Genomic DNA, 15,622 nt, shown 5'->3' with positions numbered 1-15,622 from the left:
CAACACCAAGTAACAAACCCTGTCCTGTAAAGCTAGTTACATGCACAAAGGGCAGGGCCTGAAGCAACACCTCTTTAAGGCTGCACAGCGTTTATCAGACAGATGTTCTTCTTGCCTCACTTTTAAAAATAAAACAGACACAATACTCCTGTCTTTATTGGGCTAAATTACTCTTGTTTAAGTTTTAGACCAAAAGAATGTAACTACTTTTAAGACCACAAAAAACCCCAAGACCACACCAACAAACTGTCTTGTTTGAAATCAGGGGTGGATAATACAGGGAGATTAAAACGAGAAAGTGCCAACTGAAACCAAGAGAAGCAAAATAGAAAAATACTTTTAACAGTCTGACAGCAACAGAAATGCTTCACAACAGTGCTGTCAGTGCATGGACAATAGCAAAAGAGTTCACTGCAGAAGGCAGAAATGTTTCCACTAGCAACCACTGTTACTTGCTAAAATTAAATTTGACCATTAATAAAATTTCTTTAATGCATTATTAAAAATTCACAGAACAGCACAGGAACAGGTGTGATGAGCTGCTCTTTCTCCCCAACCGCCCAGGCAACAACACATATACTGCGATTAGCTAATCAAACACAAAATACACATATAGCACTTGAACAAGTCCTGCAAAGTCAGCCTTCCAACAAGTCTGAATGACGGTAAAACTACCTTGACTTACATTTAAGAACCTGAATGTTCCAGAGCATTAGATCAACCTATGTGTTATTCACTTAAATAACAACAACAAAAAAAAACACCACCAAAAATGGCAACTTGGCTTATATATCAATTTGCTAGAAATTAAAGCAATTATCCCGTTTTGGATTTTCTGTAGGGTTTTTTTTTTGCTTTGGTTTATTTTGGGATTTTTTGGCCTATTTTTGTTGGGGTTTTGGGGGTTTGTTTTTGGTTTTTTTAAAGGATAAACCCTATCATAAGACCTATTACTGAGAAGAATCTGAATCAGCTTTCAACTACTTGCATCATGCTAAACGTAAGTTCTTTATCTCTTCTTGGGCAGATCACTAGATGGCATTTGTATCATGATAGTTCAGAAGATCCTCTGTTGCCTATAACCCCACATTATCTAAAGTGTTCAAAGTGCAAAAATCTTTCTCTCATTAATACTTGTTCACAGATAATTTATCCCAAAAAACTAATTTATGCTAAGCAGCTGAACTTAAAGGCTCATACCTACCCAAAAAACCCTGCATCAGAACTACAGGGAGGCGGGTACTGAGTACTCACTGCTCAAACCAGAAACATACTTTGTACTAGTCTTTGAAGATACACCTTGTTATGTGGAATTTCCATGTTCCAAATTAAAATTTTCACATTCCTAAAGAAAACTCTCATGATCCACATGAAAATTTTCAGCATGAAATTTTAAAAAGCAGTTTTTAAAAGTAGATAGACAAAAGTACGTGTGTTGTTTATCACATAATTCCTTGTTTGCAATACCTGCAGTTTGATCATGAGCACATAGAGCAAGAACACTAGGTCTGAATTTAGACTGCATACACTACCTTACAGTGACTGCGTACACACTTCTACCTTGAAATCAGAGTAAGATAGTTAGTGTTAATTTCCTCCCACCACAACAATTTTCTTTTTAAAAAGGCTTTCTTGAAGATACTTAAGAGCAAAGCATAGACAACAGCTTTTCTGCTGCATGTTTACAATCTGTTTCACCTTACAGTAACTACCTGTGCTACAGCTGTATACAGATGTATAGCACATCTGTTACCAAGATTAGAAACAAATACATGTCTTCATGTAAACATGGGCCTTTGGATTTTAATTTAAATCCACTATAAATTTGCTAACAATTTCACCTCAGAGTTCCTGATTCACAACTCAAAAAAAGCTGACCTTACCCAGAGAAACTGGAAGATGCCAAAGCACCACATGCAAGTTCCAAAGACAGAACGAACATAGATATCAGAACTGCTTCTTCTGCAGCACTTACTGTCCTGTTCAGCATCTACTGAACTACTAACCGTACCTTCTCCAGAATAATACTCAGTTGGTACAATATTCTCATCCCAAATAATCTTCTCTGTGGGATAAAGAGGCATCTGGTTGAGTTGCTGAATCTGAGATATTCGTCGCTCATGACGGGAAACCTAGAAAAAGGATGCATTTTGAACTTCCATAAGTCAAAAAGGAATGACAAAGCTATCTGATTCATACACATCAATCCATAAGACTGCTGGCAGCCACTTGCCATTTTTTCCTCTTTTATTAAGTTTTGGGTTTGGTTTGGTTTTTTAGTTAAATATAACTAAATGCAGTGACATCAAAAGAGGAACAAACACGTAGTCCAACCATCGGTCATAGTACTACAGTCAATCACCTGGCTACTCAGCTAACCAAAAATGGCACAACAGAACTGAAAATATTCAGCCAAGGCATAGCAGAGAATCAACTTCAAATGAAATTGCATTTGCTTTCCATTAAACCTATGGTCACTAGCTAACTAACACTGCTCATTCAGCAACAGCTAATCTTAATTCCCTCTCTGGGAGAAAAAAAAAAAAATCCATCCAATACTACAATATGTCATCTGAACAAATATCTTTCCATTGCATCCATAAGCATCATATTACTGCCATCTAAACCTTAGGAAATTATGTGAATGATTTTTGGAGAAATCAACAACCACAAAATAAGCCTATGAAAAAGATTTTAAAAACCAGCTATGCTATTCTAATACTGATATCAAATTAGAAGCCTACAGTAGTATTGTTATACACTGAACATCCAAAAAAAACCACATGATGCACATCAAGTAGTATTTCAAATAGGCTTGAGGAACCAAGTAAGTATTGAATACCTAGACCTCTACTTTAGCAGATTTTTCGTTTTTAAAGGGGACAAACAGGTTAATACATAAAGAACACAACTTTTCCAGAACTCAAAACTGCTGCTGAGACTCTGCTTATTAACCTTTACAATTATACCAAACACACACATACTCTAGTTTCTCACAGAAACTACATTTATAAACAAACATTTTCAAACGCTTAATTTGTATGGTTTGAAACCCCACCTCGGTGTGCAGTTTACTGCTGTAGCACTGCTACGGTTCACGGGTGGTTCAGCAAAAGGTCCTAAATGGTTACTTTACTACAGTGTGGTTGTTAGGTTTAGCTAGGTCTTGAGTTCACGAAAGAAAAAATGCAAGTGACGTTAATTACGGTTTTACCAGCAACTCCAGCAGAAACTCCTTCTCGTGGGCTGAGTCCTGCCCGTCGGGGAGGGGCGGCAGCAGGCACAGGTATGACGCCACCTGATGCAGAACGTTTGAGCTGCACAGCAGAAGGGAAAAGCCTTGCGTCACTTGCACTGACCCTACACAGCACTGACCACAGCCTTTTTTTTCTTAAAAAAAAAATCCAACTACAAATTTCAGAGGTACAATTACAGATCAGTATTTTAAGAGAAGTTTGAGATATTTAAAATATTTATTTTCGGAATTGTTACAAAGTGCTCCAGAGCACTTCCATAGGTGAAGTGTGTTCAGCCACAGGTGTAAGCTGAACCACTCATCCACAATAAACAGCAAGGTGTGAATATTTTTTATTGTTTCAAGACATGTACCTGAAAACAAAACCAAACAGCAGAGCACACATTGCCTTTGTCAAAATACAGACTGTTATCCTTTCAATCACAGCATTTACAATACAGTAAATACAGCATGTACTTTTACGATTTCTGTTGTAGTTTTTGTACAGAAGAGTAAAACAAGCTGAATTAAAAAAGTTAGAGGTTAACTACTGTAAGTTAATTACTGCTACAACTACTTTAAGCATCTAGCTATTTTCCAGACAATTAGCACTCTCATGTTCATTAAAAAAAGGAAAATAAAGATATTTTTCTTATACTGGGATTCTAGTACTTCACTACTAGTGGATGCAAACTCTCCGTCTCCCTACTTCGGCAGACGTAAAGGCACCATGGCAAGTCAGAAAGACCTGAGAGGTCACATGAGAAGTCAGAAAGAAAAAAGGCTAGAAATTTGTTCCATTAAAACATACTGAGAACAAAGAATATCAATTTCATGTTAATTTTCACTTTGATAACTTACCTAAGGGGTCCAAATAACTTCACCAATGAATCACGAGTATCTACTGCAGCTACATTTGAGAGTGCAAAGTCATATAACTCCGGGAAATGTGCAAATGCTGCTCTCTACAAAAGACCCGCACCCAAAATCTGAATGTAAGCGTATTAACGAAACAACAACAACACAAATATATACACAAAAGGATAGCTTTTTCTGGTTCGTAACAAGTAGCACCCTATAGACGCTACCAAGATAGTAACAAAAACCAGGGGAAATCCAGTTTTCTTAGTTAGCACCACATATTGGTCACTCCTGTGCTTCCGACACAGTATCTTTTTCATACACTCTCCTATCAGCATTTGTTCTATCATTAAAATAATACGTAATGGGGCAGACGTGTAGCCTTGCAAACAACTAAGAAAAGCAAGGAACAAATTTCATTTAACCATGCTTCCTTGAGTTTTTTTGTTAAAACTGAAGGGAATAATTCTGAAAAGTGTAACTATATGACTACAAGTACTGTGAATTTTTATTCTGTCTCTTATATACAAGAGACCACTATTGCTACCAAATGTGTGTACTCATCTTGAAGAAATGGTGCCACCTACTGCATAATCGTAAGTTAGGTTCCTACAGCACGCGCTTTTTCCTTTTGAATAGATTTAACGGGAGCAGTTCATCTCAATAATATCAAATCAAGAGTGGTGGTGTTCTGCTACAGCGTATTATTTAGTCACAGTCACATACATAACACTGAAGCATTAGTGTCTCCAATATAGTATAGAAAGTCAAGTTATAACTATTCCTGTAACTCAATAGGAAAAATAAGGGGTTTGCTTTTGGAAGTAACTTAATGCCTATTCCAGATGCAAATTAGACTAAAACAACACCAAATCCTCTCCCCTCCATAAGCACTTGCTGTTTACCTACCTGTAAAGAAGTAATTCTGTCATAGTGAATTGTTGTCATCTCATTCTCTGTCAAAGCATTTCCAGTCTGATCATTGATTTCAAAGCCAGTGTAGAATTTGAGCATATCTAAAAGCTGAGACATCATCCATACAAATTAGTGGATTAACAATAAGAGACACCCTACCACAAACAAAAACACAGTTTAAATCTGGACACCATGCACAAACAAGAGCTCCTCAAAGTTCTTGAAGAAATGGGACTAAGGAGCGGTATCTAAATTTATACTTGGCTGATGCACAAGGTAATTTTGTTTAGGTATCTAACCTACAAAACCATAGAAATTACAGCACAGCCCACAACCAGTGCAGTTTCTTTTACATATTAGGACTTGAAACTGCAACTAAGGGAACTAAAGTGACATAGCCAGAGGTTCACTGAGACACTGAACCCAAGTTATGGCTTGCTGCTATGAAAAGGGAGAGCTCTTGCTCCCTCCTGCCTTCTCTGACACTAGCTCTGGAATTCATCCTACCTTTCAGTGAGATTATTTAACTCGGAAGAAAATTATTCAGATGTGCTGCTGGCTTTGTGTTCCATCAACACTGACCCTCAGAGAAACTGAACAAATGCCAGAGATGGGGGACAGCAAGCAGCAGGAAAAGCAGCTGAGATGCAGGACAGAGGAGAGATCTTCTGATCCTGCCATAAAAAACAATATACTGTCTATGACTGAGTGAAAAAAGAGCTGCCCTGTAGAACGGTCTGAGGTCAAAACAAAAGCACAGAAGAATGCATTGGTGACAACTTCTGCTATGTGTGGGGTAAAGAATGCCAGAAACTGCACTGTCTTCTAGGTTGTACGTTTAAGAACTGTTCAAAGACAGAGCCAGAAATGTAAGAGCAGTCACACACATAGGTACAGGTAAGAAAGAACTACTGTCTGATGGATTTAAATAAACATGTAGTTTGCATCCATCACAAAAACCTGTCTTAACAGATACAAAACAAAACAATTGCAATATTCAGAACCGCATCAGAAGGAAAAAGTTGTTTTCAACAATTTTGTACCTCACCTGGCAGAAGAGATGACCCTCCTTCTCTCTCTTAGCAAGACTGGACAGGTAACAGTGAACAACAAGATGGGAGTCATCCAACACTGTATTAAACCAGCGCCGTGTGGGAAGCAAAGCCTGTGGTAAACCACCTCACGTTAGTACAAGCAATTCTTCAAAAAGTAAGAAATCCTGGCGTCTCAGAATTTTCAATTTCAAGAAGGCATATCAAGATAGATTGCTGCACAGTTATTTACATATCTAATACCCGAACAGAGTTTTTCATATTAAAGCAGCATTTATGTACACCAAGACACTGGCTTTACGCAGGTAGGCTGCTATGAACGCAGCCTTTTACAGGACTGGGAGCACAGCACAAACTTGCCACTAGTGAGATTGCATCCTGGCAGTAATAACAGTAAACTAAATAAAGCAATTATTCTGCTAGTAAGCATCTACATAATGACCGTATGCTATAAAAGATATGTCAAACTGCTGCAACACTGTTTTAAATGTTTGTTTGCTATACTCATTTCATTAATTTTAAGCTTGCCTTTCTCAGGACTACAAACTGTTTCTTCTAAATATGGTATGGTATCCCCTATTCTTTGTAAGATACTCAAATTAGGTGTAAGAATATTTCAAATGTTAATTAAAAGCCTACAAAAGCTTTTTATAAACAGAACAGAGATAATGTCTTCTCAATGTAAATAGCTCAAGCTGCCACATGTCAGAACTGTTCAACAGCATACAGTAGTACACCTCAACGATTCAAGAGAAAAATGAGCTGTTCTCAGTGGAATCTACACGCTGAATTTAGTAAGCCAGAAAGCATCAACATGCCGTTCAGAACTAAGGTGAAGAAAATAGAAGAATCTGTAGTAGAAAATGTTAATTGCCCTGCACAATAATTACAAAAAACCAAACCCAGAAACCCATAAGAACTTTCTATGGAATCATTCCTTTCAAATTATCAAATCACCAAGTTTTGATGGCAGCCCATATGCTGTAATATGAAAGAAATATTCTGAAAAAGGCCTCGATGTGGGTAAAACGAGCCCATTAACACAGTATGTGCCACCAAGGCAAAAAGACTTGGATTTACAGCTAATTTCTCATTTCTTTGTTCCAGTCATTTAAACAGGCTTCATAAACTGTCTGAATTCTAGTGTTCCTGTGACACCTAGCGAGAACATTATGCATACTGCCTCTAAGCATTCTGGCTAACAGCCAGACTTAAGTTTAACTTCAAATACATATTTTGTCTTATGAGAATCTATTACATCCATAAGACGACAAGCTGTAATTTAAATAATTCGTTCTATTGCAACTACAAGCACAGGCTACTTAAGTGATTTAGCAGAGGACAGTTAGGTGGTATGAGTTCAAGATCAAGCCATTTTAAAATTCCCTCTGCTTACTGTTTCAGAAAACTTATTTCAGATTGTCTTCTAAATCTGAAGTTATTTTAAATAAATTGCTACATGTCGGAAATTGTAAATGTCTTCTATTTTTAATTCTGGTACTGTGAAGCTTCGAATTGTCCCACTTCCTCAGTGCCTGCTGAAAAATTTCACAAAACCTTGCTCGGCCTCCTATTATTCTGTAACAGACCTACATCACCAGAACTGTAGCTTCTAAATAATGAATACTAGTGAAATAGAAGTAGTTTGCATTTCAGAACTACTGACATTTTCTGGGATTATCCCCTATAACACAAAAGGTACTTTAGGTGACCTGTTATGGCCAGCTTTTCCCTAGTTTATAGGCTGAGCATGACGCCATAAGGTGTGGGATATCCCGTGGGTCAGTTGGGGTCAGCTGCCCCGGCCGTGCCCCCTCCCAGCTCCTTGTGCACCCCCAGCCTCCTCGCTGCTGGGGTGGGGTGAGGGGCAGGAAAAGGCCTTGACACTGTGTAAGCCCTGCTCAGCAGTCAATAAAACATCAGTGTGTTATCAACGTTATTGTCATCCTAAATCAAAAACACAGCACTATACCAGCTACTAGGAAGAAAATTAACTCTATCCCAACCAAAATCAGAATAGGGATGAAAAACCACTATTAAGCAGTGAAATGCACAACTGTGACATAACCACCTGCTAACTGGAGTAAGGCTGTAATAACGTCTTTATGCATTTAAAACCTAGAAAAGTACACCTGGAAACAGGTTGAAACAATTTGATAACTTACCTCAAGATCTAGCATGAGTTCAATGAATCTCTCACAATAATGAACTTTGTCCATGGAAATAGGACCTAGGCAGAAAAAAAAAAAATTTTTTTTGCAATTGATCCACACCAGAATATATATGTACTTGAACTATTCTTAAAAAATTTAATAAGAGCTACTAATACATCAGTATTAGCTTTTAACAAGATGAAAAAATTAAGTAGCACATTCTTCTCTTTTTCTGAAACAATCCTTTCTTCCATTGCAAACTAGAAAATTTTTGGATATAAGTACTGGAACCAGAGTTTCAGGAGTGATTTTATCCACTCTGAAAAAAAACAACCAATGTGACATGTACAAATGCTCACTTGTACAAGATACCAATGGCCCACTAAGCTTCATAAGAATTTTTAACTCTGGGCACTCAAAAATACCTATTTAAAACCTGCAACCAAGGTGTGTGCAAACAGCCATGACAATATTCAAAGGTACTCAGTGATGACTACTAAGGAGCCTTTAGAATATGTCAAAACACAACACTAAGTCTGCTTTGATGAATACCTACTTCCTAAAGCCTCCAAAGAACTGCTAATGTAAACCTTCCCAAACAGGTCTTGCGTAACTGGGAAAACAGAGGGCATAGGTATCCTTTCTGAGGAAGCCATAATACATAGAATTTCTCCTTACAGCTCACTTAAGAGCTGAAGCTTGCTAAGAGTTTAAGAGCAGAAGCAGAACGCGGGGAAGTGATCTCACCCAAATTGTGCTGTACTTAGAGCATAATAAGCCTTTTTTGTCAAAAGGCTAACACCTTCTTGTACAAACACTTTTTCTTTCTAAATCAGGCAAGCATATAATTTTTCTTGTCACAATGACTTATAAATCAAGAGCAGTCAACTCTTACAGAATTTCACTTCACTTAGGCTTTTGTTCTCACCGTAAATCAACGGCACTGACAGAAAAGCCTTATGATATGCATTTATACCACCTGTTTTACATGGCACCTAGGTATGCATGAAATGCTTTAATGCTGTAAGGTGGCTGTAAGCACACAATAAAGAATTTCAGTACCCAGAAATATTTTTTTTTATTAAGACCATACTGAACAGAAGGAGAAGAGGTTTGAAGTAGCTTTCTGCTATTTCATTTTTAAAGCAAATACGGATTTGAATACTAATTTTGACATGGAGTATTCCACTAAAACCCCATCCAGATAAGGTCTCCAACCTCAGGTTGGTATCCTAAGGAGTAGTGCTTCAGCAACAAGAAAGAATTTAAGACAGGTTACCAGATAACAAAGTAACGTAAGAACAGGTACCTGAGACAGGGATTGATTTTAGCACAGAAATGAATTTCTGAATGAGCTGTGACAGAAATCTTCTCTCCTGGTATGCTCTGAAATCAGACATATGACAAAAGCATTAATATGCCTTAAATGCAGACTAGAAGCACATCGTATCTTTCACTAATACAAAGTTAGCTGCTTTAAAATGTATATAATGGTAGCAGGTTCCCTTGAAACGCACTTAAACTGTTTAGATGGTAACTCTTCCCTCTGCACTCAGGCAGTCAGATTAGCAGTCTACATTTTTAGGCACAGAACTGATTAACAAGCCATGCTTCTACTGAGTCAGAGAGAAGTATGTCACCACCTACACCTTACCACATTGCAACACAGAAGTACTGGAACATGTAACTTTGCTGAGAAACACACAAATTTATTCAATACTTGCATAAGTTATTTGCTTAAGAGCTAAGCGATTTCTAAAGGTCATGAAAAAAATACAAGTAACTACATGAATATTCTCTTACGGCTTTTATCCTATAGCTCTAAAGTTTGGTGTCACAAATTCACTGATCAAAATTAGAGCACTATAAAGGTATTTTGCATAAAGACCACTGGAAAACAAAATAGTTTCCAGGAGACCACGTACAGTCAAGCCTTCTTTGCCACTTCCACAGTTTCTTTAGAAAACACTTTTTTTTTTTTAAATTGAAACAATTTGTTTTAGCTGAAACACAATGAAAATGCATTAAAGGCTTTGGATTTAACAGGAAAAAAGGTTTCTGTAACACACCGCATTCTTGCCTCCTCATCCATTTTCTCATCATTTTTCTTAATTAGATTCCAGAATTTTCTTAGTTTTGGTGTCTTTTTCAGCTCTTGTTCCAGCCGTTTCTGAAATGTTAAAATGTTATTCAGTCAACAAGAACCCTTGCTTTCACATGAGCTAAAAAAGCAATTCAGTGTTCTTATTAAAAAAGAAAAAATATGTAGCAAACTGAAATAAATAGCTGTCTTGGACTAATCTCAGTAAGTATCACTGTAAAACGACAAGGTAATACTGCCAGAGTCTAACCATGGCTAGATGTCCACTCCATTCCCCAGTGCCTGTCATCTCACGGCCTTGTCTACAAATTATAGCTTGAAGAAGCTATAAGGCACAAAGCTTAGTTCTTTGAAAAATTACATAATTAATTAATAATTACAATTACACGGAAATTTGCAAAACAAGTAAAGAGAATTATACCAAGCACACAAAAATATAATTCCATAGCAAAGCAGGCAGCCTTAAATATAGGCTTCCATAACAGTATTCCATGCAAATTCACTTTACAGGACTTGGATAATGCTTAGAAGATTACTTCGCCAGTTTACAGTGTCATGCTTACAGGTTGTAGAGCCATCCACATTGGTAAGGAAATGAGCTGCTGCACCTGACCTCTGATCAGATCCACTTCCTGTTAGAAAGTTACAGACAGAAAATGTTTGGTTTTTTTAAAATTCTTATGTTTTCTGATGTGCCTGTCTTACAAAATACATCAATGCACATTATCATCTGACAAAAACATACGTGTTGCCATATTAGATTTCACAATCTTCTAACAGGAAACTGCACAATACCCCTACCCAGTAACACTTAAAACTGTCAATGACTTTTGCGTTTTAGGTTCTTAAGAACTGACAGAATCCACGTTAATATTTCAGGAGGGGCCCCATCCATAGAAGCTGATGAGAACTGATGTTCCTTCTTCAGTCACTTCTTGTTCTTGAACTGAATTTTCTTCCTGTGCCTTCTCTGTTTTTACTCTGTTCTTTCTCTCCTCAAGCCCCTCCTTTATCAATTTTTTCCCACTTCATCTACACTCTTCCCATCATCTGAACTAGCTAATTTTCTCTACAATTCACTTCAACTGTTTTTTCAAATGTTCTCTCTCCAACTCTGCCTGTGATCTGGATCCACAAAGTTTTATTTCTTTCCTGAACTACTGAAAAACCTCCGCTAATATCTTAAATGTCTCTTCATGGACAAACACTCCATTCTCAGCATTCTGAAACTTCACGCTTCAGCGTTCCTTACTTAAAACACTACTGTGACTATCCTGTTCTGCATTTCACAAAGAAGTGCAGCTTCTAATAGCAGTATGCTTTCACAAGTACTTTTTTACTGGCTTCCATATCATGTTGTATGAGGAACATGCTCTGCCAGCAAGATTCCATAGTTACTATGAAACCCTCCTTTAAAATGAAGATCCGTTGCACCATGGCTGCTACAGAAAAATACTGCCTCAATAATCAGTACACATAAGGTTCGTGATGATCAGTGGCTCCCATAATCATTCCTAATTCCAAAATGAAATCACACACTTTCTAAATTGTTGTGTCTGTGAAACACTATTTTGTTCTCCGCGTTTGCAGACCCTGATTTTGACTGATGCATCCTGTGTGCAATGTAAGAGAAGCAGCAGCCCAGTAGCAAGACAGGTAAGAGTGCTGTTTTATATAACAGATAATTGTAAATTATTTTCCACACTTGCTAATTACGATCTATAACTGTGTTTTCACTATAGATGGAGAACACAACTTGGTCCAATGCTTTCTTAAAACTAACTCAAGAGAAGTGAGGATAGAAATATCTAAACCTGTTTTCAAAAGTGAAAAAATTACTGCCTTTCTCAATAGCTAATGGAAATAATTTTGTGCAATTTCCTAGCCAAACTAAGAAGAGCACAGTAGTAAGTAATCTGCTTTTAAGTAAACAGCACCTTTTCAAATATAAATACATATTTTTAAGCACCATTTAAAATAAGTCTGAATATGTGCCCTTAAATTGCCCTAAGAACCCACCCTCCAATTTCAAGTCTCTTATGACCTTGTGTCAAAGAAAAGCAAACATTGTGAGAGAGATAAAGCAAGAGTCATAAAGAGGGGTAAAATCCCTCCAGTACCATCTTCCACCTTAAAAGGGAGTTTTGCTTTATCTGTCTCGTAAGAAGAAATTGCTCAAACTAAACTCCTAATAACACAGAACAGCATAAACACACAGCAAGTATTACAGTTAATTTAACATACCAAACTATTGAAGCAGTGATCAAGGAAAAGCAGCAGGACTGTCTGTTCATGCAGAGAGTATTCACTGTCATTTTCAACCAGCGATGCTTCCAATATGCATTTGAAAAAGAAGGGAAAGTGTTCTGGCTTTTTTTTGAATGTCTAGTAATAGAAGAGGAAGGTGATTTCAAGTCAGGTTGATACAAATCATTTCAATCTTCATTCACATAACATAGCTTAATTTCTCTAAATCCATTTAAATCTATAAAAGGAAGGATTCATTTTTCTCCTTTTCATTTATTCTGATCAGGCAGCACAAAACAGACTAATGATATCCTCCTGACCAGGGATCCTCACACTATGGGAATGCTCGTAGTGGTACTACTGCCTTCTGCGTGGTCTAACACAGGTGATGCTGAACAAGTGGAGTGGATTGTGCTGTGGGAACACTCAACTGGTGATTACACACAATTACTGTAAAATGACACGGGTTTGAAGAGAATTTATAGATTTTCGTGAAAACTTACGGCAGCTGTTTAGTGATCTGCAAAAAGTGAGCATGTAAAAGCCACCAGAGATTAATTGCAGTTGTGGAACTCCCATTCAGATATCTCAGCCAGGTAAAGATTAACACCAAATTAAACCGAATAATTGTGGAGATAAAATTATTTCTCTACAAGGGCAGCCACGTACCAAATAACAGATTTAACTAAGCCCCTTGGAAAGTAACATGCACCTGCCATTTTGCTTCTAGTACCTATGCCAGAACAAAAAAAGGCACGGAAATCTTATACACAAGTTACTAATCCTTTGTGCTTTGACAATACTGAAGTAATGGCACTATAATCAGAGTAAGTGTGCTTCTGAAACAATGCTTGCACAGAATTTCTAATGAGGCTCATGTTGTTGAGATGGCCTGTGAGAACCAGACTGTTTGTAGAAACACTCTATTTCTGAACCTATTATTATTTAAAAAAAAAAACAGTACAAACAGAAGCAGAATAAGACATTTTTTTAGTATCAAATTTCAGGCAAGAAAGCTACAAAACCATATTTACAGGTTTTAAGCAAGACACTACTGCATAAAATGTCAGACTTCCAGTGGTGCCTTCTTATATCCACAGATATAAAAATCCTTTTTTCTTTCAATATCAGAGCAAGAACTTCTCTGCAAATGCCAGACTTTTGTCAAGTGCCAAAAATGCAAAGGCTGATGATGATGTAAAGGCATCACACAGCACAACAAAGGACTCGTGCACCAGAAGGAAAAAGGTGATTTTTCATCCATCCACTGTTCTCTCCAAAAAGAACACACACTAAAATACCACATGAGACATTCCAGCTGAGGTACCATTTACTTTTAACACTACAAGCTTTGCTACCTTCTGTCAGTACAAGTGAGCACACCACAAAAGCTGCAACTTATAGATCAAAGTCAATTCTAGCTGTAATTGAAATTGGTTACCTCCCACGCAGGGACATTCTCTCTGAACTTCTCATTCACCATACAGCAGATTGACATTAAATATGCCTTACTGGACACCTCTGGAGAATAATTCATCCATAGATAATTTTCAAGGTACTGGCTGTGAAGAGACAAAGCATACTTCATTAGCTGCTGCCACCCACGTAATCTGTCACTCATTTGAAAGAGCAGTTATCCACAGGGGTTTTTTCCCTCCTTCCCCTTGAAGCCATCTTTATAGTTTGTGAGTAGTTCCTGAAGTTACCTCTCATCTAGGTCACTGCAGCAAAACTTGTTAGATTCAGTAACCGCTGCAAGAGACAGATGAGTTTCTTGTCGGGAAGACACAATCACCAAAGGGTTTTCAAATGTAACTAGTAGCCACAGCTCAATACAAAGTCAGAACATGAATTAATGTTGATTTTTGAAAAAGGGGGGGGGGGGGGAAAACACCTTCACTTGTCTAAAGAATGCCACATGCAGCATTTCCTAGCATACAATGTACAGGACAACTACTGTATAACAGCATTTCTATTATTAAATACCCTTTTTTATTAAAAAAATCAGGAATCATCTAGACATTTTCTGCTTGCCATCATACAAAGGCAATAAATGTATTACATTACAGTATGACTAAAAGCGCTGAACATTAGGGAAGTGATTAACTGTTTTCCAGAACGTGAGAAAAAAATTACTGAACACTGGAAAATAGCAGCTTCTCAGCAAAGAGCATTCCTTCTTCATTAATATGGCACATTTCTCATAGAAGAAACTCTTGAAATTAGATCTTAGAGGTCAGAAGCTATTTGGACAAACTAACTGCCTCCCTCCTTTAAATTCCTCCCGAAACTATGCAGGATAGGTACTACTGAGGAGGCCATCCCTAAATCCATCATATCCAACAGTGCACTTGAACGTCGTGCCACTTCAACAACTGCCACCAGAAAGTCTTGTTTCTTCCTAAAGAAGCTGCTCACTCATTCCTTCCTCTTAATGTCAGCTCTGACATTCATTTGGCCCCTCATGAGCGAACTCGGTTTTACCTATTTACTTTTTCCCACAGCTTACTTTTCTGATATCTTACAGTAAGCCACCTAAATAATTTCACATAAGATGAGTACCAAAGATGGGGGGAAAAAAGGCAGAAAAAAGTTGTATGTAACCAGGAACAAAAGTCTCAGTAATGGTCAGACAGGGATTTCTGCTTCCTTGGAGCTCAGCCAGAACACATAGCTTCAGACAAAGCTGTGATAACTTCATAGGCGTATATGAAGTGAAATACGTGCTGCTTCCCAAGATCCTGGATCTGCCAACAGAAGCAGGAACAACCCCACAATATCCATAGAACTCCATACTTCATTTCACCCAGGAACTCCAATAAACTTCAATATGTTTTAGTAAAAATACTGTTGTGCTCTCAAGTGAAGATAAACATATGTGAGCAAGAATGAAGGACAGGAAAATCTCATGTGTGTGAAGACAGGAGAGTTTGACAGATGGAAGGGGACATGGAGGGAAAAGAGAAGATGACTTACATTACAGAACAAATGGCAGTAGGTGGGGCTATAGACCAGAAAGTCCTAAAGTTACATTACAGGCTGGTAACATTAAGAATGT

The 15,622-nt window shown here is 37.6% G+C and overlaps 1 protein-coding gene across 1 annotated transcript in view; it reads right to left on the bottom strand.

Annotated features, from left to right (window-relative positions):
• AQR (aquarius intron-binding spliceosomal factor) overlaps positions 1 to 15,622 on the bottom strand; it is a 58,294-nt gene that overhangs the window by 38,783 nt on the left and 3,889 nt on the right. The window contains exons 5-15 of the mRNA XM_075103248.1: positions 14,006 to 14,126; positions 12,562 to 12,702; positions 10,881 to 10,949; positions 10,286 to 10,386; positions 9,526 to 9,602; positions 8,229 to 8,293; positions 6,060 to 6,176; positions 5,006 to 5,119; positions 4,097 to 4,200; positions 3,215 to 3,317; positions 2,012 to 2,132 (exon numbers count right to left, since the gene is read on the bottom strand). Coding sequence (XP_074959349.1) covers positions 2,012 to 2,132; positions 3,215 to 3,317; positions 4,097 to 4,200; positions 5,006 to 5,119; positions 6,060 to 6,176; positions 8,229 to 8,293; positions 9,526 to 9,602; positions 10,286 to 10,386; positions 10,881 to 10,949; positions 12,562 to 12,702; positions 14,006 to 14,126 — 1,133 coding nt within the window. The remainder of the gene's footprint in view (positions 1 to 2,011; positions 2,133 to 3,214; positions 3,318 to 4,096; positions 4,201 to 5,005; positions 5,120 to 6,059; positions 6,177 to 8,228; positions 8,294 to 9,525; positions 9,603 to 10,285; positions 10,387 to 10,880; positions 10,950 to 12,561; positions 12,703 to 14,005; positions 14,127 to 15,622) is intronic.

The sequence above is a fragment of the Phalacrocorax aristotelis genome, chromosome 9 (assembly GCF_949628215.1).
Source record: "Phalacrocorax aristotelis chromosome 9, bGulAri2.1, whole genome shotgun sequence".
NCBI classification, from domain to species: Eukaryota; Metazoa; Chordata; class Aves; order Suliformes; family Phalacrocoracidae; genus Phalacrocorax; species Phalacrocorax aristotelis.
The sequence above is the reverse complement of the archived record's forward strand: the minus strand, read 5'-3'. Positions and strand labels throughout refer to the sequence as shown.